This window comes from Ixodes scapularis, unplaced genomic scaffold (assembly GCF_016920785.2).
Source record: "Ixodes scapularis isolate PalLabHiFi unplaced genomic scaffold, ASM1692078v2 PGA_scaffold2__306_contigs__length_199485367, whole genome shotgun sequence".
In the NCBI taxonomy this organism is placed as follows: Eukaryota; Metazoa; Arthropoda; class Arachnida; order Ixodida; family Ixodidae; genus Ixodes; species Ixodes scapularis.
Genome location: NW_024609857.1, coordinates 87,647,734 through 87,672,359, shown reverse-complemented (window position 1 = coordinate 87,672,359; position 24,626 = coordinate 87,647,734). Strand labels below are relative to the sequence as shown.

At 45.1% G+C, this 24,626-nt stretch overlaps 1 protein-coding gene across 1 annotated transcript; it reads left to right on the top strand.

Moving 5' to 3' along the window:
- Positions 1-479: 479 nt before the first annotated feature.
- On the top strand, positions 480-24,250 carry LOC120836911. Its single transcript, XM_040206013.3, has 9 exons — positions 480-1,093; positions 4,522-4,622; positions 5,221-5,412; positions 5,687-5,771; positions 13,461-13,625; positions 13,717-13,932; positions 14,020-14,194; positions 19,143-19,219; positions 23,859-24,250. The coding sequence occupies exons 1-9, from the start codon at positions 947-949 to the stop codon at positions 24,135-24,137; spliced, it is 1,437 nt and encodes a 478-aa protein (XP_040061947.1). The 5' UTR covers positions 480-946; the 3' UTR covers positions 24,138-24,250.
- The last annotated feature ends 376 nt before the right edge of the window (positions 24,251-24,626 follow it).

Sequence of the window (24,626 nt, the reverse complement as noted above, 5' to 3'; positions counted from 1 at the left end):
TGGTAATAAAAAAAATATTGGAAACTGTGAATTTCTATAACCAACAAAGATGATAAAAAAAAAAACATTATCTGCAACAAGTAACAATCCAGGCCAATCCAAACCTAAAAACCTACCCCTTTCTTTTCCCTCCCCCCCCCTCACACACACACACACACACTTTTTTTTTTTCGTAATTTTTACGCACGCTGTTGCTGGTGGAAAGGAGACTAAAGGCGCTAATGCCTTGTATTCCCATTGCGTGACTGACTCGGCTGATTCTGGCCCACTCCCGGAGTGATCACGTGCCTCCGCCGTGCCCCTTCCGCCCTTGCCTTCTGCTGTGTCCGTGACTGACTCGGCTGACCCTGCCCCACTCCCGGAGTGATCACGTGCCTCCGCCGTGCTCCCGCGCTGGCCTCCTGTCGCCCCTGTTACGCCTGCGCCCGCCCGTGTGTGCCCGTGAACTCTGTGTCGCGACTCGCCTGTGCCTTCGGCCCTCCACGGGCGCTTTCCGCCCGCACCTCTGTGACCACTCCCGGACCTCTACCTAATCTCACTTCTTTCTACTGATCTTTCACTCCCACCCCTCTCACCCAAAGATAGTTAGCACGACTCCCATCAGTGAGTCTACCGGTCTACAGAACTATCTCTTTCTTTCCAAACACCTTCTCTCGCCCTCTCTCTGTAATACTGGTCTACGGGTCTACTGCCTACTCATGTGCGCGTTGTGCGAGCCAGAGTCGGGAGAGAGTGGTTCCCACGTATCGGACCCGCTGGTGGAAAGGATGGAAAGACTGGAGCTTAGCATTCTGTGTTCCTGTGCGCGTCAAATACTTGTGTGCATTGTGGGAGCCAGAATCCGGGAGAGAGATGAAGTTCCCTTTGTACGGATTGCGGATGTCGGATTGCGGAGTCACAGAGTTTGTCACTTTCGTCGTGATTGGCATGTTGAAGACTTCGCGCAATGGACGTAATCGAGTGCTTGGTGGTCTACGGCGCACACAAGGTGGTGGTTAATGTGGGAGGAGAGCGGAAGCGACCCGATCTAATTAGTAGCCTTGCGCAAAAAGAACTCTTTCAGGGATTCGATCTTAACACAAGCCACATTCTGGTAAGCACATGGATCTTCCTTTTTTGTGCGATCAGTGTTGTGTGTGTTGTACAATTATGCTTTTCGATTTTTTTTTTATTTTGGCTGTGTCTACAGTGCCGTCCGACGGCACTCCACTCGCGCCAAGAAGTGCCTTTCGAAAGAAAGTCGGACGGCGCGTGTATCACTGGGAAGCTCGTTAACCCACCTGCGTTCACGCCGCTTCGCGGCGACAGTATGCGGCCGCTAATTACAAAACTTATTAACCCACTTGGCCCCGCTTCGCGGCGTCCAGCCGGCAAACCAAGTCCCGCTGTCCCCCATGGACCCGCGGAAAGAGAGTCTCATACCATTTTGTTTAGCGAAATTTCGTCGACAGCATTTTTTTATTTATTGTGTTAATTGTAAAAATTAAATGTAAATATCGCCAAATGCCTAAACAAAACAAAATGTTCCAAGAAAAAAATAAATAAAGTAAGCCCACATTGGGAATCGAACCTTGGTCCACTGCGTATGAGGCAGACATCTTCCCACTAAGCTACGCCACAGCTTGGATGAACTCGTTTTTACAATCACAGTGTCTAGCTTTACGTCTGACGGAACCCAAAATAAAAATTAAAGTTACATCCGACGGTACCCAAAATGAAAATTAAATTTATGTCTGACGGAACTTGACATAAAATTGGTTACGTCCTATGTAACCTATGCAACCTAGGTTTCGCTTTACATATGATACCATGATATAAATACAAAAGAAATGTGAATTATTACTGCATTACATCCAATGCAGCATTCGTAAATTGGATAAAATCTACCTCTATTCGTACTACCAGATTTGTTGAGGGGGCTGGGGCACTGGTCTCAATGACAATTGCTGGATTGCGCTTCCCGCTCCTGCAAGTGAGGTTACCGGACGGCCATCCTGCCGGGAGACGATTTGCGGTTTTGGTAGCGTTCCGCTGTGGTTTTCCAGCATGCTATAGACACGTTTTCTACTCGTTCGTTGTCGTTCGCCAAAGAAGTTTTTTGAGACCCTGTGTACCGTTGAGACTTGCCATTGTGAACACGTGGAAAATTTTACGGAAGCGCAGTGCAGCAGGAAAAAGCCACAACTCGTCGAAAGCAAGTGTCGTTGGTCTCTACTTTTTTGCACCAGTAAATTGAGCAAAGCTTCCTTGGTACGCCGAGTGCTGCATCTTTGTGCGTTTGCACGCTTGGATACCGATCAAGAATCGACACCACACCAAAGTTCTGAAGGTGTGTCGCTCGTAGGTGCCTTTAGATCAGTGGTTCTCAACCATTGATGTTTCGCGGACCCCTTGTGGATCGGCGGAGATGATGGAGGACCCCGTTCGGGGTGAGGGGAGGGGGAAGGTATAGGGTAACTATAATAATAATTGAATAAATATATTTCAGTAAGGGCTTGTGTAAAGTAGACCTTTCTTACTGGCATGCACACGAGGAAACTCGCCCAAAAACTGAAACATTTCTTCTCGACCTGGAAAAAAAACTTTTATTGCCGGGCTTGACTGATGAATGCGAACCCCTAGAATGCCTTCGAGGGTCCGCGAAGGGGGGCGAAGGCGGGTCAAATGGGGGTTCGCGGACCCTAAAGGGTCCGTCTCCCCCATTTGGGACCCTTTAGGGTCTCAAATGGGGGTTCGCGGACCCCCATTTGAGACCCTTTAGGGTCTCAAATGGGGGTCCGCGAACCCCCATTTGAGAACTACTGCTTTAGATCATATATATATCAGCCACGGAGTTCTGGATCGTCCAGCGGCTTCCAGGAGTTGCTATCAATAAAGGGGGGGGGGGGGGGTGGATTTGCAATTGCTCCTATGTACTATTAACCATGGCTGTGTTCCAAATCTGCTCTAATGGATTTTGTGGGAGCATGAATAGGGCAACGTTGTGGAGCAAGGAGGATTTTCGAAGGCAAAAGTACAAGACGGAGAGAATGAAAATCTTTCAAGTGCGGCCGATATGGTCGTATGCAATCTGTTGACCAATTACAATTAGGCGAGCCACGCTCAAACGTCAAGTGCAATTAAGTAGGTTGATAATGAGCCAGCACTGATCAGTGATGAGGAGCTGTTGTGCACGGTATTGTGTAAATCATCTAAGGACGAAAAAAAAAGACGTACCTGGCCCCCCTCTTCTATCGCCAGTGGATGCTGGATTAATCTCGTTTCTGGACCACAAGGGCCGCAAGTATACAGTCGTCAGAGTAAAGTGAGACACTGATTCAGAGGCACATACGGCTTCACGCACATTGCACTCGCAAAACACATTCACATGACGTCGGTTCTTGGTCAGTATCCAAGCGTGCGAAGACACAGAGGCAGCACTTCGGCGTGCCAAGGGAGCTTTAATCCTGCCGCGAGACCGGCAAAACTTGCTTTCAACGAGTTGTGCCTTTTTCCTGCGACACTGCGCTTTCGTAAAATTTTCCACGTGTTCACAACGGCGAGTCTCCACGGTACGCAGAGTCTTAAAAGCTTCTTCGGCGAATGACGACGAACGAGTAGAAAACGTGTCTATAGCATGCTGGCAAACAGCAGCAAAAGTCTAGCAAAACCGCAAATCCTATCCGAGCAAGATGGCCGTCTGGTGGCTTCACTTGCGCTGCAGAGAACAAGTAGGGAGGGCGCGATCCACCAATTGTCAGTGAGATCAGGAAAATGACGAGCACTGACTACATTTTTTCCCTCAGAGGCTGACTGCCAGCGACTCACGCTCTCTCCAGACGTGACAAAATTCACGCATGTGCATTAATGTTCCCCCCACCTTTCCCCTACAGGACATTGTCAGCACTTAATTTTTTTCTACGGAATAAATTCAGGTCGGACTCTTTTTGAACGCCCCTCGTGTAGTGCTGATTACCTCATCTGGGGAATCTTTAAACCCGGGCAGCATTGAGCTACACTTTCAATCACACAAAGGTGGCTGCAATTCTCAAGCAAATGGCCGACGAACATATTGGCAATGTTTCCAGTGGCCTAATAATTTGTAGGCAATATCCACTTTTATTCAGTTATGCTTCAGTAGCATAGTTGTTACTTTATTTTGTTTTAATTAGGGCAGAACAATTTAGTAGACTTTCACAAAGCTTAAGCTCCATTAACCGTTGTGCTTTCAACCTTGTAGGTTTGGCAGGTTTTAAAGTGCGGGGAAGAGATAAATTGGAATAGAATTTGAAAACAATTTGCAGTCTGGAAGATTGAAGGTAGAATATATGGTGCTTATGAGGAAGATGAACTAAGCTGATTAGGGAGAACAGGAGGGCAGCTGCTATTGTCTGCTTTGGACACTTATGATTAGGAGGCTGCAACAAAAATGTGGCATCTGTAGAGTAGAGATGAAGAGTTCCATGGGCCCACTTGTGCAAATGGAATATAACTTATTTACCATCATGCTAATTAGCTGCTGGTTATTTATTTGTTTTTAAGATTTACCATGCTGGCTTTGACACTGATGTCGACATGACCGAAGATGTTGTTCTGGAGAACAGAGCACGCATCAAGATCAGGATGGACGAGGCACAGTTCAGGTGGGTTAAAATGCTCACCAAGACTGAAGCGATGAGGTCTAGTTTGCTCAAGCCATGATGCTCATGGCAGGGCTAGTTTTAAAAGAGCTTGCCAAGGAGAGGCATGTTTGACCTCTGAAAAGCAGTGGAAGGTGGGATTATGAAGGAAACATTATCACATGTTTTCATATGCTCTGCACAGCACGTGCACATTCTGAAGCTGTCGGGGTTTTCAATGGTTATGCGAGACATCTCCAAGCGGGTTGATAGACTTCTGCTACAAATTATACTTGTTAGAATTTTCAGGCCATCAGACATAATTATTTCAGATGAGATTTAATCCTTTATGCTAAAATGTTTCAGTGGAGGCTTTCAGGGGCATTTTTATGAGCTGGATTGGTGCATATACCAATTATGCTCGGGGACAACTCAAGAACGCATGGCAAGGGGAGAAAGAAAGAGCACAATGAAGGCCAAAGGGGAGAGGAGGTTTCTCCTCTGCCTTCAGCTTTCCGTGTGCTTTCTCTTTCTTCCCGCGTCCTGCATTCCTAGTTGTCCCCGAGTATAGGTATCTATTTTGACAATATGGCTTATATGTTCATCATTGTGGCATATCTAGGGTCATGGATGTCGTCAATCAGGAAGAACATGGTCCATCTAGAGCTCCGCTGAGGGACCTGTCGGAGTACAGGTTCCCCCAAGTTCCGCTGGACATCAAGCAATCATTGGCAAAGCACAAGAAGGGACTCAACCTGAAATCCAGGAATCGCATAATTCAGTGGTTGTACCACGATTTATGCCAGTACACTCTGTAAGTTAATTTTGAGCTGAATTGACTTTCTTTCTATAAGAGCCCCCAAAACTAACTTAGAGAGAATTCTACTGGTCGTTTTGGTGCGCGCCGAGATTTCCTCGTCTTGACAGTGCCTGTTACACTGGGTGATGGGAGGGGTAGTGGTCCTGAATGAATTGTGTCCGCCGTCAGGTTTGTTCCAAGGGCACCAGTAGTGCCAATGTCTGGCACTTTTTTTCCGTGAATGATAACTGATGTTCCTCAGCAATTTCGTCTGCTCTTTTTCCTACAGGTATCCAGACAAGCTGTATGCAGAGGCTGCCAAGGGGCTTATTAGAAATTTCCCCGTCCTGGAGGACACCACAGGAACCAAATGCGTGAGTGAATAAATATTGTAATGGGTTGCTTGCTGGGCTGATTGGTTGAATGACATAGTGAAAAACAGTGCAAACAAAATACTAGACACTAAGTAGAAGATGGACACAGGACATACTCTGACTAGCAAAAGTCAAATTTGGGGGTTTTACGTGCCAAACCTACGACGGGCATCTGGCACGCCCCAGCGGAGGGCTGAGGATTAATTTGGACCACCTGGGGATCTTTTGACGTGCAACCGAAAGCTCGGTTACACGGCGCCTCCTCTGCAATAAGCCTCCGTCATATTGCGGGCACCTCGGTCGGTATTCGAACCCGCCACCTGGGGTACATTGACTAGCAATTGAAGGTTTACTGGAACTTTCACGCGAGCACAGTGGCCCGTGCAAGTACATGCTCTAATTCTTCTTTCGACAGAGGTAAATGTGAATAAAGAAAGAAGAAAATTTGAAAAAAGAATGTGAGAAGAGAAGAAAAATCTACAGCGGCACAAGAAAACCTTAGGCCCAAATGATGCATTTGCACCACAGTTAGGACCATATTGGGACGTTGTGAAACACCCCGATATGGTCCTAAAATTAATAAAAAAAAGACTTGTAGAACTTTTTTTTTTTTTTACAATGGCATGGAACCCAATAAGCTCATGGACTGTGTTCACACCGCGTTCAGGACGCATTTTTTACCTTTACGGATTGCGTGTGACACTATACTAAGGACGTTCACAATTGAAAAATTGTAGTTCCCTGTTTGTCAGATGCACTGACGCGACACTGATACAGTGATCGTGTTCTGGTCTACAGGCAAGCATTCATGCCGCTTCCATGATCTCTCTCTCCAGCTTGCCCCTCTTGCATCCCACCACCCGGGTGTTGTCCAACGCAGGGGAACGCCCATACTCCCTCCCGTGTATAGGTATATGTGAACTGTGGCCACTGCCAAGCGAGGCCGCTTGCACGTGCAGTCACTCGTTCAAACAATGACTGGTCTTTCCAAAGTAGACCCTACCACAGCTCAAAGGAATCTCGTAGACGACCTCCTTGACACAAGGCACAAACTGCTTGGCATGCCTTGTATCAGAAGAACCATTCTTAGGTTTGGTCTTGCTTGACATCACGCACAGTGGACAGCTTGCAGGAGGCCGTGAAGGCAACGTTGACGTTGAATTTCGCTCTTACGTGCTTCAGATTATGCAAGATTCTGTGAACATAGGGCAGCACTTCAAACTTGTTTAGCCTTTTAATAGTTGCTGTGTCGGGATTTTTCCTCATCTCAAGCAGGGATTCAGCCACCCCTCTCACCAGGAAGGAAGGAAAACCCGAAAGTTCCAGGCAAAGTAGCTGACGGTCGAAGCTCTCACGTACAGCGTGGGCGCAGGACTTTTGTAAAGCCGAGCGAAGGCATAGGTTGGCGATGTCCAATTTTACTAATTTAGAGTGCCCCGAGTTTAAAAGTTAAAATGGTCTTTTTGGTTTGCGGCGAGCACATACAACAGATGTGATCAGAACCATTGAAGGACAAACGTAAATCCAAGAACTGCAAGAAACAGTCCACCGGCAACTCTAGCGCGAAACGTAAGTGGCTCGAGCACCGTACGAAAACTTGTCAAACAGACTGAGTGAATGAGTCCAGGCGAGTTGCAGAGGGTATGCTAACGAATACGACCAAGTCATCCACATATGTGCAGATCTTAACAACAGGGACGTTGGTTCCTGTTATTAAGTTCGACCGCATTGTTTCACATGCTTTGACCGACGTCCCTGTTGTTAAGATCTGTAGATATGTGGATGACTTGGTCGTATTCGTTAGCATACCCTCTACAACTCGCCTGGACTCAGTCGCTCGGTCTGTTTGACAAGTTTTTGAACGGTGCTCGAGCCACTTACGTTTGACGCTGGAGTTGCTGGCGGATTGTTTCTTGCAGTTCTTGGGCTTACGTTTGTCCTTCAATGGTTCCGATCACATCTGTTAGATGTGCTCGCCGCGAACCAAAAAGACGATTTTAACCTTTTGACTCTGGGCACTCTAAACTAGAAAAATGGGGTATCGCCAACCTATGCCTCTGCTCGGCTTTACAGAAGTCCTATGCTCACGCCGTACGTGAGAACTTCGACCGTCAGCTACTTTGCCTGGAACTTTAGGGTTTTTCTTCCTTTCTGCTGAGAGGAGTGACTGAATCCCCGCTTAAGTAGATGAAAAATCCCGACATGGCAACTAGGAAAAGGCTAAACAAGTTTGAGGTGCTGCCCTATGTTCACAGAATCTCGCATAATCTGAAGCATGTAAGAGCGAAATTCAACATCGACGTTGTCTTCACGGCCCCCTGCAAGCTGTCCAAACTGTGCGTGATGTCAAGCGGGACCAAACCTAGGAATGGTTGTTCTGATACAAGGCATGCCAAGCAGTTTGAGCCTTGTATCAAGGGGTCGTCTACGAGATTCCTCTGAGCTGTGGTAGGGTCTACTTTGGAAAGACCGGTCATTGTTTGAACGAGTGACTGCACGTGCACGCAGCTCGCTCGGCAGTGGCCATGTTTCACATTTACCTATACACTGGAGGGAGTATGGGCGTGTTCCCCTGCGTTGGACAACACCCGGGTGGTGGGATGCAAGAGGAGCAAGCTGGAGAGAGAGATCAAGGAAGCGGCACATATACTTGCCTGTAGACCAGATCACGATCACTGCATCAGTGTCGCGTCAGTGCATCTGACAAACAGGGAACTACAATTGCTCAGTTGTGAAGGTCTTTGCTATAGTGTCCTGAACGCGGTGTGAACACAGCCCATGAGCTTATTGTGTTCTCGTGCCATTGTAAAAAGAAATAAAAAATTGTACAATTTTTTTTTGTTGCACGTATCACAACCTCCCGATATGGTTAGAATCGTGGTGCGATCGCATGATTCAGGCCAAAAATTTTCTTGTTCCGCTGTAGATTTTTATTGTCTTCTCACACTATTTTTCCAATTTTTTTTTTGTTTGCATTTTTTGGGTTGAAAGAAAAAGAAGAGCATGTACTTGCGCGTGTCACTGTGCCCGCGTGGAAGTTCCAGTAAACCTTCGGTTGTTAGTCAGCGTATGCCCTGTGTCTGTCTTCTACTTTGTGTCCCGCCTTTTTTATGCTGTTTTTCACTATGTTGAATGAATACTATTTTATTTGAATGTATTAGCTTTTTCACGACTTCAATTGAACTTTACACATCTCCAGCTCACTGCTCGCCCTCTTGCAGCGGAAACAGGAAGCACTCTAGCAAGTGTCCTCCGGCTGCTCCGCCCGCAACCAAGGCGTATTTGTTTGGGACCTTGTCTTGCACCGAACCATTTCTGAATGTAAATCGCATTATTGGTTGCTGTGTTCCAAGGTGAACGAAACGTGCCTAGTGACTGGAATGCAAAAGGATATGCATTCTTCAAATATGAAGGGCTCTGGCCAATGGAACAAATACTGCTTACATGGAATTTTTCAATCTTTTTATCCTCTTTCGACCTAAATGCGAGAGAAAGTGCCATACTTATATTCATTAAGTTCATCAACAAGCGGAAAAAAAAACAAGCCATGCAGCAGTGAGTGTGGTGACAAAATGTTTTTTTTACGGGTCCATTGTTTTTAGCGCTTTTCCCCTCGGAAGTATGGATCACCACCTAGCCCAAGTGCATACCCTTCGACAAAACAACTCGTGGGCTCCAAAACTATCTCTATTGTTGTCATTCCTCTTTTCAGTTGAATCAAGTGGTGTGCGGAACATGTGTAGGTTTGAAAGAAACAGTCCTGAAAATAAATTGCGGAATTTCTCACATTTGAAAATTGCAAGGTATAGATTTATTATCAATGTCTTGATATTCATAATACCAAGGTATTGATAAGGATAGTCCCAATTTCCTGGAGATTGATAGCAGTCCAGAGAATAAAAATTATTTTAAATTATAGTAATAGGTGGAGTTTTTCATAAGTTCTGTACCTCCATCTATTACATTGCAGGATGTGGTGCTCCCAGCCGATGGAGAGGACACAGAAATCTTTTGAGTTCGTCGTACAGTAGCAAAATCGTTCGCGGTTTGTGGTGATACAGTTTAACTTTCACCAAACGTTCACTTGTGCGAGGCAGTTTTCAAAAATATCCATCTAAACTTGTTGTCTTCATATATTGTTCACACAATCTGTAATCACCAGTCTGACATTTTTATTTCCAGGAGATTATTTCAACACAATGTTAAGGATGAACCACCTCCGCCATTGTTTTTCTTTTGTTTAATAGGGAGTTGTTTATCAATAGCATGACGTACGCAGCGAATCCAAAACTACAGTGAAACCCGTTTAGAACGAACCCACGTACAGCGAGTTATTGTCAATATCTAGCTCACGAAAAATTTAAATAAAAATGCACGTAAAAAGTACTTCTTATAACGAACAACAGATTGGCTATATATAGGGTTCCGCGTTTTCGGTTTCTATTTTTTTCAAAATTCGGCATACTTTTTTTGGTGTTTATTTTAAAATTGAATTTTCGTTTTTTTTCGGCGTATACCTCTGCCTAAAAAGTTTATCGTTTCTTTTCGGCAAGTATAAAATAAACACCAACGGACACCGGATCCGATGATCCTTGTACGTAGCTCTGATATTTGTGATCACTCAAAGAATAACGGCACAGATACAGTGAAAGAGAAATGGACCCTTTATTTGGCAAATGTGTGCAACTGTGAAAGAAACAAGGAAAAAAAACAACACAGAAGTACAAACAAGTCAGATATGAAGCCTATGCCCAAAAAACATGAAACTTCCTTCACCTTCTGTACATCAGGATTATGTGATCTTATTATAGTACACGCACATGTACTTTCCCAGGTCCTCCTCCTTGATCTGCACTCTTTGTTTTTTGGTAATATGACCCTGAGCTTCGAGAATGCACTCTCAACGCTGACACTGGCAGGCTGAGGAGATGAACCGCTGCCTGAGCCAAAATTGGACAATGAACCGATTGTGACCTTCAAAAGAGACACGGTGCGACGTTTTGAGGCACAATACAACATGCAGAGCTAGCATCAAGTCAGTCTACCTTACAACGAGTTTGGAAACACGTTCGTGCATGGCGAAGTCATGGGGCATTTCGTAATTCATGTTCCAATCGATGATGCGCACATTAAACCAAAACATTGTGATGACATTCGTGTATCCCATACATCTGGACACGTTTCGATAGACACTGTCACTCCACTTTCTCGCCACGGCTCTGCGGTTCGACTGACCTTTTCCGGTTAAAACTGAATTTTAGAAAATGGATTCGGCATACTTTTATAGTTTTAAACTGAAAACTCCGAACCCTAGCTATATCAAACTTTTCCCTCCAGGAAGGCTCCCAAAAACGCGCAAACAATCGTCTTCTAGCCTCTTCCTCCCCCCTCCCCAAACAAAAATAAAAAAAAGTAGGAAAGAAAGTTCCTAAAGCTCAAGCCCCGAACAAAGTTGAGCGAAGTGAAGCAATTCAGAAGGAGAGAAAGCTAAAAGAAAACAAAAAAACTGCACGCACGCAGAGAAAAAAAAATATTTTCAGCCCAAAGCGGTTGCCCACGAAGAGAAGCGATTCAGAAGAAAAGATAAGGTAAAAAAAAATCTAATCGCATGCAAAGAAAAAAGAAAAAATTCAACGCGTCGTTACAAGGCAGAAGCGAAAAGATGAGAAAGAAAGAGAAGCTCTCGCCTTATAACGAACGCATTGTGGAAGTTCGTTGTAAATGGTTTTTGCTATATTGAACTACTTGCTATATCAAACTTGTTGTATCGTTTCCTGCTGTTCGTTATACACGGGTTTGACTGTATTGGTGGTCTTGGAGGCATAGGCGTGATGAGAAAGGGAAAAATTTTGTTCCTTGCGGACAATTATAATGCAGGTAACAGTGCAAAAGTTTGTTTTTCAACAATTCGAAGCTTCGCCATTTCGCTCCTTGCGTACACGATAGCATAGAGCAGGGGTGGCCAGGTTGGCAGCCTAAGAGCCGCAAACAAAACCTCGAAACTTCCAAGAACCGCGGGGGAGGGGAGAGGCTATATTTTGTTTAGAGCAATAAACGAAACTCAAACTACTTTCAATCTATCCGAGTCAAAAGCAGCCTAGCTGTACGTAAGGTAGGAGTAGCACAATACTACCAAACTGCAACCTGTCTTTCGATTTAAAACGCGTTCAATATCTTTTTGGGGAGAAGTGCTCGTGTGACCGAAAGGGAGGCAGGAAAGTGGCAGGGGGGGGGGGGGGGGGAGCCGCGAGCTACATTTTAACACGCGAAGAGCCGCAGCTTGGCCACCCCTTGCATAGAATCTCGCCTCGTCCACCGCGCTCCACCACATGGCCACATACGTTGGCTGAGCAAGGAGCCTTAACGTGGCACCACTGTGTTGTCGCATGCTTCAAAAAGAGAGGGATCCAGATCACAAAATACCAGAAGCAGTATAGGATCTTAGAAGCTGTCAACAGGATCACTCTGCGCTCGTTGGCAATAAGGCAAATATAGCAACGTAAGGGCCGATCGCTGATTTTTTTCCCACATGGGAACATGTGCCCTTGTTTGTCTAGTTCTACCTCCTAGAAGCGGTATTACTTTGTGTCGCCTAGTAAACCCAGAATACCAGCAAATCTCGGCAACTGCACCCACCTAGCATCTCCAACCCTCCCTATGTCCACCATTTTGGAAATCGGTGGCGCCACCTATAGACCGTTCAATTAGGGTCATAGCAGAGACGGTAATAGAGAGAGAAAATGCCCTCCCCCTCTCACCCCGCATGACGTCTGCTCCGCCGAGTGGGCTGTACCTATCATCCGGCTGGCATGCAAACTCTGTTTAAAATAGCGTCATTTTGGAAATTTAAAGTGCAGATGCGCAGATTTTGGTTTGCCAGTTATCGTGTAATACTATGCTAGATAAAAAGACTAACAGGGTCAAACTGCGCTGTTACCTATGTGCAAATAAAAAAAAAAGGAAAACTGTGTCAGATTAGCCGGTCTCTGGCGAAAAGTAAATCCGGTTGCTGTACCTTTTTTACTATACAAAGTTCGTACTGTTGCAGGCCTTTAACGGCCATGAGTGGAAGTCCGAAATGATAAATAAAAACATGCTCTCCTGCCGCAATACACGGAGTAGTTGAAGGTAGTACTGCCGGCTTACTCAACTGCTACTTAAGTAACAGAAAAAAGATATGCTAGTTGATCATTTACCGAAATAGAACCACATAGAGCCATAGGCTGATTTTGTAGTAGCCATAACTATTCTAAGAATGCGAACCACTTCACAACAGCAGCCACGAGCGAGAGTTTGATGTTCCGTACAGCCCGCTGGTACAGCCCAAAGATGGAGAATGGCAACCTCCCGGTTTGTCATCTGCTAGCGGAGTCGGGCACGTGCCCTCTCTCTCATTTTACCCCGCCGAACCTGCTGAATTTCCCGGATGTATGGAGAGGGCGCTCCTGTGGAACAAAATGGTGCTGCCCAGAGAGTGCTAAATGGAATGGTCTATATAGTTGGAGTCCCGAATGGAGGGCGCGGTAGTCGGCGAAAATGGCAGACGAAAGGAGGCCTGTTATACAGTTTCGGTTTCAAGTTTTAGCGTGAACCATGTGTGCTGTATATTTTAAGTTTATTTTATTATTGTTTTTTCAGCACTATTATTTCTGCAGCTGTTTGAGATTCTTTTTTTGCTTGTGCACGCAGGACTCTTGGCACGTTGCCTTGCGTTTCAAAGCAAAACGGGAGCGCAAGAAGCTCCGGGATCAGGAGCGAGCTGCGGAAGAGGGCGAGGAAGAGGCACCAGCGCGACCGAAGCAGCAGAGGGTGCCGAGGACTCCTTGCCCAAAACGCGTGATCAGGCCTGGCACGGTATGAAGGATTGTTTGAGAAATATTATTTTAAATTATATTATCAAGTGAAGTTTGACACAAATTCTGTACTTCCATTAATTATATTGCAGAATGTGGTGCTCCCAGCGGATGGAGAGGACAGAGAAAGCGTGGACGGCCATGTGCTAGAAATGCAAAGAGAACTCTGCAAAACCAGGCCCAACATGGTTTATGTGGCCGACGCCATGGCGAGAACGTTCGCCTCACGGCGACTCTGGGTGACGACGGAGCACCCGACTGTCGCCGCTGTCCTCTCTATGTACCCAGCGTATCAGCTTGGTACCATCGTGAGTACTATTGAGATTGAAAACTTGGGTGCCAGAGAGGAAGAGTGCCATTGTGTTGACTGTATTTGGTTTGCTTTGGTCCTCTAGCTGCAGCAGGAGTTCACTGCTGCTACAGGAAAATCAATCCAGGACAGCCTCACAGCCGCCCTGGCAAGGAGCAGCCTCCGGATCCTGGAGGCTCCTAGAGGGAAACGCCATCTCGGCGAATTTTTTGAAGACCTGGACCGCAGGATTGCCATGGACGACGACGGTCCATCTGATGGTAGGAATTGATCAAAGTAGTCAAGGTGGACAGAAGGGATATGGATTGCAGGAAACTGCAGTGCTCAATGTCGCTACGTGCGAGTTTTAAGAACGAAGAAGAGGAATACTGATTGGTCTACACAATTCTGCTACCTGAGGCCAGATTTACAAAAAAAATGTCTTATATTACGACATCTTAGCTAAGAAATTTGTAAGTTACGAGCATTGTAAGAGGCGAAATCGGTATTCACAGACGCATTCTTAGGGGAGAGGAGGAAGGCGCCGTTTTCGTTCAGGAAAACTACAACTTCCGGCATCTCGCCAGTCTCTGAACACCGCAAGAGCAGACTGTTGCTATGGTGATGGCATCTTGAGCGTCCCAAACAGCCAATCAGGAGGCTTACCGTGCTGGTGCAGACAAGCATTTCGAGAAAAACAGAGGCGGCGCCAGTCGCGGCATGCTCGTCTCATTATGCTTGTTTGTTTACTGTGCTCATGCAGTATGATGCCGGTACCTACCGAAGGGGAAACGGTCTCGAATGTTCAGTTTTATCGAGGCCAAGAAAAGATTTGTCACTGGCGCCATCAAATGACATTAAAGCAAAAGGAGACGGGCCGCATTTGCTTACTTAGTCATGCGCAAGGAAACAAATTTTCACATAGTTTTTCAAGAACTCGTGGATCTAAAAGGACGTAGGCGATATTGAAAAAGGGACTGCATCACGATCATCTGGTGGGCTAGTTGGTTAATCATATTGTTGAATTAACAGCGCAAATACGACAGGAAGGAGAGATAAGGGAGACAGGATGGAGCGCTGAACTAACAACTGACGTTTAATAAAAAGAGAAAGAGGATGAAGAACCGAAGAATGCTTTTAAAACATGCATAATGAAAACCTGCAAAAACATATGCTATAGCTTGAGTTGCCTGAAAATGAATTGCTAAGAATACCAAGCTTTAAGCTGGTCGCTTAAATGACTTGTTGAAATCGATTGAGTCCTGGGACGACGTGAATAGAAATTCCGGTAGAAAAAAGAAAGAGGAAGTTTACGTTTAAAATATTCACTGAATCTAAGGACCGTTAAAGATCGCGACTTAAAAAGTAAAGTTCTTTTTGTGACAAGGCCACGGACGGCGCGCTTACGCAGGCATCCCCACAGGACAGAACAACCTGTGCCTCGTAGAGCTCGCAAGTTCGTCGTTCCCCTAAACGTTTCAGGATTTTTTTTTCCTGAACAAGGCGGAGCACTGGCAGTCCCTGACATGTATAACAAAGTGGCCTGATGGCGACGACTTTAGTGACACGGCATGTTCTCTTAGACGATCGTTGACACACCTTCCTGTCTGACCCACATACACTTTCCCACAAGTAAACGGTACTTCGTAAACGACCGCACATTGGCATTCGACGTATCTTTGTTGATGTCGAACTCCGCGAGTTCGACATCAACAAACGGTACTTCGTAAACGACCGCACATTGGCATTCGACGTATCTTTGTTGATGTCGAACTCCGCGAGTTCAACATCAACAAAGATACGTCGAATGCCAATGTGCGGTCGTTTACGAAGTACCGTTTACTTGTGGGAAAGTGTATGTGGGTCAGACAGGAAGGTGTGTCAACGATCGTCTAAGAGAACATGCCGTGTCACTAAAGTCGTCGCCATCAGGCCACTTTGCCATACATGTCAGGGACTGCCAGTGCTCCGCCTTGTTCAGGAAAACAAAAATCCTGAAACGTTTAGGGGAACGACGAACTCGCGAGCTCTACGAGGCACAGGTTATTCTGTCCTGTGGGGATGCCTGCGTAAGCGCGCCGTCCGTGGCCTTGTCACAAAAAGAACTTTACTTTTTAAGTCGCGATCTTTAACGGTCCTTAGATTCGGTGAATATTTTAAACGTAAACTTCCTCTTTCTTTTTTCTACCTTAATTTCTATTCACGTCGTCCCAGGACTCAATCGATTTCAACAAGTCATTTAAGCGACAAGCTTAAAGCTTGGTATTCTTAGCAATTCATTTTCAGGCAACTCAAACCATAGCATATGTTTTTGCGGGTTTTCATTATGCATGTTTTAAAAGCATTCTTCGGTTCTTCATCCTCTTTCTCTTTTTATTAAACGTCAGTTGTTAGTTCAGCGCTCTATCCTGTCTCCCTTATCTCTCCTTCCTGTCGTATTTGCGCTGTTAATTCAACAATTTGAAAAAGGGAGTCGCGCAAAATGCTCACAAATCTGCCCACCAGACATAACATGGATTGTGGAGTCGTAACGCAAGGATGAATGCTCGACCTGCCTGCCCGTTTCTACATACTACATGCTTCAAAAGAAATCTGTACGGCATTTATTTGAGCTCTATGTCGAATGAAACGACGCATCCAATGTGCTGGACCCTAATACCACTTTGCGAATGCGTCCACTACCAACACACATTACCCGGGACGCCACCGCAGTCCACCTTTTTAGAAAATCACTACCGAGCGATGGAGGGGACACTTCTAATCACCAAATCAATATCACGCTATCCATACGAGAACGGTCCACCAGCTCCGCTCAAGAGTCATACGGGCGGCCCCTTCCACTGATTCACTATGGCGCGTCTAGCCGTCTCACCCTTCTAGGCCTTGTAGGACAAATTTGGTTGCTAGGCTGAATCCTGAGCTATGTCCTGAGAGCGTATTTTTGCATCCTCCTTTCTCTTCTCTTGCTGCTTGAAACCGGAACGCACGATAACATGCAAAACAAATGGCCCTCGCTTGTACCTTAAACTCTTCGGTTGTCGCGGGATCACGGCAAGGTATCCAATTGACGTGCAGCCATGTTGACTAAAAAGTTAGTAAGACACCTTGGAGGTTGTTGTAGGACTTCATCGCACATCACACAAATTTTACGACAATTTTGTTTGGTGAATACGGATTTGTTCTCAAGTTTCGTTGTAGAGACTTTTTTCATTGTGAGATCGTTTTGTGAATCCAGCCTCTGCTCTTATTGGAATTTCAGTTAAGCCGATCTACTTGGCCTTAGATTTTTCATTGAGTCACCCGTATCTTGTGATAAAAATCCCCTCAAGCTACAGCCAGCTTATGCAACCATTCAATCACTGTCATATTTGAGTCTGTGCCATATTGTGACAGGATGGATGCAAATGCAACAGCACTGGTTTTATACCGCTCCCTGAAATTTCTCTGGAGCGTGCTGCAGAGCCATTCAAATTCAAGTGTCGAGTAACAGGTACCAGCCGTCCCGAGTCTTTTAAGTTTTCTGCCCGTCTCCCGGCAGCAGCCAAACTGGCCAGGCTCCAATTCAAGTAGTCCAACGCACCCGCCTTAACGGACCTAATCAACAAGTTGTAAATATGCCATATCTCTTGGATTTGCAAGCCAGCAAACATTTTCAGTTTGGAGACTGGGCAACGACTACGCGACCTACCTGTCTGAATTTTTCATGCTACAATCTTACCTTTGCGAGCATTCTAAAACTTTGTTCTGAAAGCTCTTGGTTGGTCAGTTCAGCATCTAAATCAAGGCTGTACTATCAGATTTAATGCAGTCACTCATGTACACTTCTCACACTGGCAATACATTTATCTTGCCACCACATCGTCCAGCATTATGAAAATGACATTCACTTTCCTCCGGTGATTGGTGTTACATTTTGTATTAAACATATTTTTGTCATATTGATGGCCTTTAAAGGGATACTTCAACGAAATTTGAAATATTCCCGTCGTGTTCAAAAATAGGTTGAATATGATCCACAATATCCGTAAATGACAATCGCACGTTTGTATTTTGATCCTGGTGGCTGTATTTTTCGTTATAAACGGCCCACTCTGGCAAGCGCTCGGAGAAGGCCCAGCTTAGAGCACGTGACATCCAATGCAATTGTGACGTAGGTCGTCTCAGGACGAGCAAAGCTACGGCGAGGCTGACGTCGAGAGGATGGCCTAGTCGTTCCAGCCACCGAAGCGGCTGCTTTTGTACGAATTTTGAGTGACGGGTTAATCTTCTATAATCTTCTAGGGGGACAATAGCGACTTCTGCGACACACAAAAGGGATTCTCGAGAAGAGGGGAGTTCCTCCTGCCCCCCTTCTCTCGTCGTGGCCGGAGTCGAGACAACCTCTGTCACTAGCTGTCAAGGTTCCTAGACGAGCATTAGAAATGAGGCGTTAGCGACATCCACCAGGTGCTCATTGCTAATCGTTTAATTCGTTTTAAAATTCCTTTTCGAGACTTTTTTAACAAGATATTGGTATGTTCCATGTGATACTGCTCTTTTGAACACATATAGACAAAAAAATGAGCGCCGAAATTTCGTTGTAGTATCCCTTTAAAAGTAGGTTTCTTACGGCAGCTACTGACAACATCCAGTACATCTTAACTTTTACGAAAAAGCACAAAAAAGCTTCCAGTGCGGCAAAGCAAATGGAACAAAATTTTGTCTCTTAGGATGGCACATGGAAAGGCTTACTTGTGGTTTTGGGGAGCATGGGACCATGAGGAGTGGAGCAATTCACGTGACTTCCAGCGTTCTAACCACAAAATCTTTTTTTTTTTTTTTGGTGTAGACATTTGCAGAGCGCTAGTGATTGCACTTCTGGTTATCATCTTTTGGAAAGGTGTGGCACCCCACCATACTGCATGAGTGCCTTGGTTTCGATTTGATCTATTTGTTATAAAAATATATATGTAACTGCAGTGAAAACTTTGATATGCAATGTCCTGACATAAGGGTTTATTGTGTCGCACAAAGAAGCGAATAGTATCTTTGGTGTCTAAGCTAATATGACTGAACAGTTTTGCATTTCCACATTTCAATTTGATTGATGTGTGCACAGGAAACAGCCAGGATTTTGTAATTTAATTTTAACAAGGGAACTTTTTTACACTGTTCGACTTTCGAAATTTCTGCAGCCTCATTTCTTGTTTGATTTTGTACTAATTGTCTTTGTGGCTTTTGTTATTGCAGAAATGTTGACCAAGGCCGCACTGTGTGCACTGCCAGCTCTGGTCAAGGAAAGGAGTGTGGCATTCCTCCGGCCAAGTGTAAGTTTTGGAGACCTGCTTGCCCCTTCAACAGCAACCTTACTTCATTTTTCAATTTTGGGGATATGATGGAGTTGGTGATCATGATACACGAGATATGATTTGTTTTTCGGTAGTGTTTATAGCTTTGAAGATATCAGATGTCAAAGGTTTATGTCGGCGACACGGCAAAGCTAAAACTAGCGGCGTAGCACATTGACATCACTGATAATGAACTGCGCGTTTACGCCGTGACGTAATTGTGATCCCGTGGTAGCCACGACTGACTCCGTCACACGAGAACTTTTAAGACTAATTAAGCAGCACATTTCTTTTTTATTTTACCGCTCTGCTTCGTGTATGTGCACCAAATACAATAAGTGTTAGTGTGTATTTATAAACCTGCTGGTCTAAGAGCGAATTCGACTGTTATGAATAATAGGACGTGTTCAGTGCCAGCGCAGCGTGTGCAGCATGGCTCTATTATTTGTTAGTTGCTTGCGCACAGCAAAGAAAAAAATAGGAGACAGATGCTGCTCACAAGCAGGTTAGCTGGCTACCTGCCATCAATCAGCGACTGTTTAGGTGCCACAAATTTTACGTATTTCAAGATGTTTCCATAGGCGTCCTACACTTATCACATACTTTAAGAATTTTCCTAGGTGTTTTGGAGTTACATAGTATGCATAGTACGTAAGTCCGAAACAATTACGACAAAGTTGAAGTAGAGCACGACACTGTTAGCGCGAACAAGTGATCGCCGGTTATTCCAGTTTTTGTCTTAGAAACCAAGTGATATCATCAAAACTTTTTATTGCAACGGAAATAGCTTATTTAGGTCTATAATATAGGTGATAAAATTTCGTAGTCGCCAATACTCTTTCGAAGTAAAATGCAAAAATGTGCCGATGTCGTGTTCGCGCTAACAGTGTTGTGTGTATGTGAGACTCGCACAATTTCACCGATATAAACAAGCGCCGTTCGACTGTCGGCCGCAGCAACTCTAACAAGCGTACACTACTGGGGTGGCATGGCTGCGCCATTTGTGCCATTTTGCGCCAGACGCATTTGTCAGCGCCATCCTGCGCCATGTTGCAGAAACTGTGCCACAACCAATACCTTGCGCCATTATGCGCTAAATCACAAAACATGCTTCAAAAAAATAGTATTTTGTCTTGGTTTCGGTTTTTATCGACTCGATTGGCAACAATGAGCGTGTTTAGCTTGGTCGGCCTTGCAATCTTTTGTACTATTTATTCTTCCTGTGTATCCCGAGTCGGAAGCGCGTGAAAAAACTCGCATTCTTAGCGCTACACAACCTGCGACTGGATTGTTATTCTTGAACCATAAGTGGTTAAGAGAGTCGGCCGAGGTGAGGTCGAGTCGTTGAGCGTCAGATTGCCGGAGGCTCTGCGGCCCAAGATCCGGACGTCAGCCAGTCGAAAACAAATGAGCAAACAATTCCTTTTAGTACTTCATTGTTAGAACTTGGAACCTGCATTCCCGCAAGATAAATCATGATTTGATAGAATTGAAATGCGGTCCGATCCGAAACCTTGCGGGCCAGCAGCCCTCACGCGAGCGGTAGATCTGCTCGGCATACTTTAACCTTGCTCATGCTTATCGCTTCAAATACGATAACTCTGTTAATCGTAGCCTGCTGCTTCGATATTGAGTTGCACAATAGGATAGACTCAAAATTCGTTGCCCTGTTCCTCCGTGCAACTGCACGTCCGTTGCTTACGCACGTCACGTGGTTCGCACATATAATTATTTTGTAGAGCACTTGTGGGTTGTGCGATAAGCAGTGCTGGTTTGCATTTTGAGCAGCTGAAAGCCACTCAGAAATTACCAACGACACTATCTTCAGAAACATATGGTACTTGCTTTTTGGTTCTCATTAGGGCTCACAAAGTTTCAAGTTTTCGCATCTGTTACACTGTTATCCCATTTACCTAGGTCTCTAACTACTCATGTTCATTTATGCTGCTAAGCACAATTGAAATTTCTCCCGTGCTTGTCTAAGGCACAAGCTGAAGTGCAGTGAAAACTGATCTGAGTTGCTCCGAGCCTGCTCTAGAACATAGTTTTAGCTGCTCCCCAACCTCCTACAAAACAGCTGTTTCAGCTGCTCCCAAGTACATTTTAGAAGTTCCACCCCTGCACTAGGGTGCCTTCATGAGCACACATGAAGGCACCCAGCCTTCATGTGTCTGCTTGTGAACAGCATCTGTCTCCCATTCTTCCTTCTTTTTGTTCGCGAGCAACACACAATTATACCGATACAGCCGCGCTGCACCTGCACTGCACGTGTCCTATTATTCATAGCAGTCGCTTTACAAGCGGAAACTTTATAAATACATACTAACACTTACTGCATTTGATGTTCATTTATGAAGCGGAGCAGGAAGAGAAAAAGAAATGAGCAGCTTACTCTATGTCTTGCAAATCCTCGTGCAACTGAGCCGGTCATGCGTACAGCGGGACCGCTGGATGACAATTGCGTCACAGCGTCGACGGCATCTCATTATAAGTGTTGGCAACGTGCTACGCTGCTAGTTTTGGCTTCGCCAAGTCGCCCACACGAAACTTTGACATCTGATATTTACAATACTATACACACCACCGGAAAAATTATATCTCGTGTTTCGGGGTCGCCGACTTAGTTAAATTAATTGTAACCCAGTAGTCGTAAAAATGGAATGGAGTTGCTTTTTAACAATTAGCAATGTAATTGGAACAGGACATTAATACTCTTTCATAGCTTTGAAGCCTAATATCCCGAGAGAAGACCCATCCCCTGAAATATAGCCCATCCTTATTTTCTGCATGAATCTCCATTTCTTAAGGTGGGCTAAATTTTGCACACTGAAGGTTAGCTCACCCCCTATTTTCACCTAATGTGCCCTCAGTTTTGAGTGGGCTATCTCGGGATATTGCGTTACATTCGCGATTCCAGCAAAACGGATGCCGCCAAGCACTCTGTGGCTCTCCTGTTGGGCGACTTTCGTGGCTGGATATTGCCGGTGCGGTAGCAAACATAATGGATTGACAGGAGTCCAGAGATTTTTAGTTTGTACCTCAATGTTTACTAGCAGTTTCACAGTACTTAGCAGTGCGGTGGAGTCAAAACAGATTGTATCCTCCAATCATTTCTCCAGAAAAGCCCAAGTTTCCTAAGCGCTCTGACGACAACAAGCCGTCCCCGGCTTTGGGTTTGTGGAGCAAGAATCTGGTAAATAAAAGTTAAAAGGGCTTCTGCACCTTGTGGTGCTTTTAAAATAAAGACTACTTGCTAGTTGATAAATAATTTGTATATAAGAAAGTTAGTAAAGTGATGGACTGACACCACATCTCTAGCTTAACTCTAGATTATTTTGCGGAAGGGATCAAGGGAGTTGCAGCCAAGGGAGGGTTCGAAAATTGCTTCCCCTGAGTTTGGTTGTGATGAATTAGCTAGTATCAGGCCGGTCGACGCGCTGGCTACCCTTCTTGGTCACTTCTCGCCCCGAATGCCCCTCTAGTGCATTGAATCACTTGGGACTTGAACCAACGTCAAGTTTACCTTATATTCTGAAAAAGCTCTTCTGAGCAACCTCTTCACTTCGCCCTCTGCATACAATCACTGTTTGAGTAAAAAAGGTGGGGCAGGATTTCACAAGCTTTAAATAGTTTTCTCTTTTTGCGCTTAATCTTCTTATTGAAGTTTAAAACTTGATGCTGTGTATGTGTGTGTGTAAAAGAGGGGAAGGCAGTAAAACTGGTTTCTTACTGGTTACAAGACATTTTATGGCGTGAAATGAAGGCTAGGGAAGCTTACTCCAGCCTTCACTAAAAAGTTGCGGCACAGCCTGTTTCCTAATGTGCTGGCTCAATCTAAGTCTTATCGCCCGTGACGTCACGCCACTGGTAAGCACGCAGAACCTTGAATGTTGATTTTGGCATCAACTGATTATGCATTTTCTCAATAGCTATGCTGAGTTTAAAGAAACTGAGTAGCGGGCCTGGAAGAGCAAAGCCTGGGTATTTAGAATAAGTTATTAGTCTGGGTAGCTCGAAAAATTGGTGGAGTACCCTCTTAAGAATGTATTTACGTAATGTTGTATGCTTTATTTCTTGCTTTTTTGGAATTTAATATCTTTGTTAAACAAGCATATGTTTTCATGGGGAGAAAAATGTTTGTTCTGAGGAAGTGGAAATCTACAAGGTTGTAGTGATGCAAATGGATGTGCTTGGTATGCAGCAGCTGCCCAAAAATTCTCTGTTAGGCTAGTTGCTTATATGTTTATTCATTATAAACACAAGCGCCAAGAGCAAAAACGAGGGAGAGTGACCACAAGCGCTTCTTTTGTGTACTTCTTTCTCTTTCATCCTCGTCCTTTCGACTTATAATGACAGCTGACCTTCTAGAGCAATAATTAAATGTAGTAGGATGGTAATGAAGGTATGCAACAGCACACATTTCACTGTGGGATGTTTTGTGTTTTGGTGTCATGGCCAGAATGCCATCTCATGTAAGGCATGTGGGGATGCAATCTGCGTGTTAATTTTATAAAATCAGTCTAAGGGCTGTAGTTAAAAAGAAAACTGCAATCTCAAGAATTTTATGAACTTCAGCGCCTCTTAACATAATTTTGTCTAGTTTCTACACTTTTTTTAGGACCCTGCAGAACTTCCAACATATCCAGCTGTGGGCTACGAAGGCAGCAGCATCTATGATGCCACCTCACCTGTTGTGTCTGTTGATGAGCTGCAAATCGCAGAACCAACTCTTCTGGCTGCAGTGAGCACAATGACTGCGCTGTATTGGGCGTTGAATATGGAATTTCCTCCAAAGGCGACCAGAACGTTTCAACTCTTGTCCCATATGATAGGAGTTGACAGTGGGCTCGTGGCCAGCCCCCTTGTGCTGATGGCAATTGGCATAATCAATGGCTAAGCTGGTGCTCAGTTTATTTCAAGAATACCTTCCACATGCTTTTCCTGGGATATTGAATAAAGCAACAAAATGTGGTACAAAAATGGGACGAGACATCTTTCCAACTGGCAGCAAACACATTTACTGCTGGTCCATCTACGACAACCATCGCAGCGGATACCCAAGGAGATAGGGGAAAGGAGGGGAGGATGAGGAGGAAGGAACATGTTTGGCCCACAGCTACCGCGGTAGCCGTGGCGACAGCCTGCTTCAGAAAGATAGGTAATGATAGGCGGGGTGCGGGGGAGGGGGGAGGGGGGGGGGGAAGGGAAGGGAATGAAGGAACTGACCTCGAAGTGGGATGAAGGGGGAGGCTTCTCTAAGCTTTCTAAGCTGTAGTTGTGGACAAACCAGCAAAGATGTCTCGTCCCGTTTCTGTCCCATTTTCTTGCTTTCCTCAATATCCCATAACTCGACGAGCACGCTCATTTTATCAAGTTTATGCTTTTA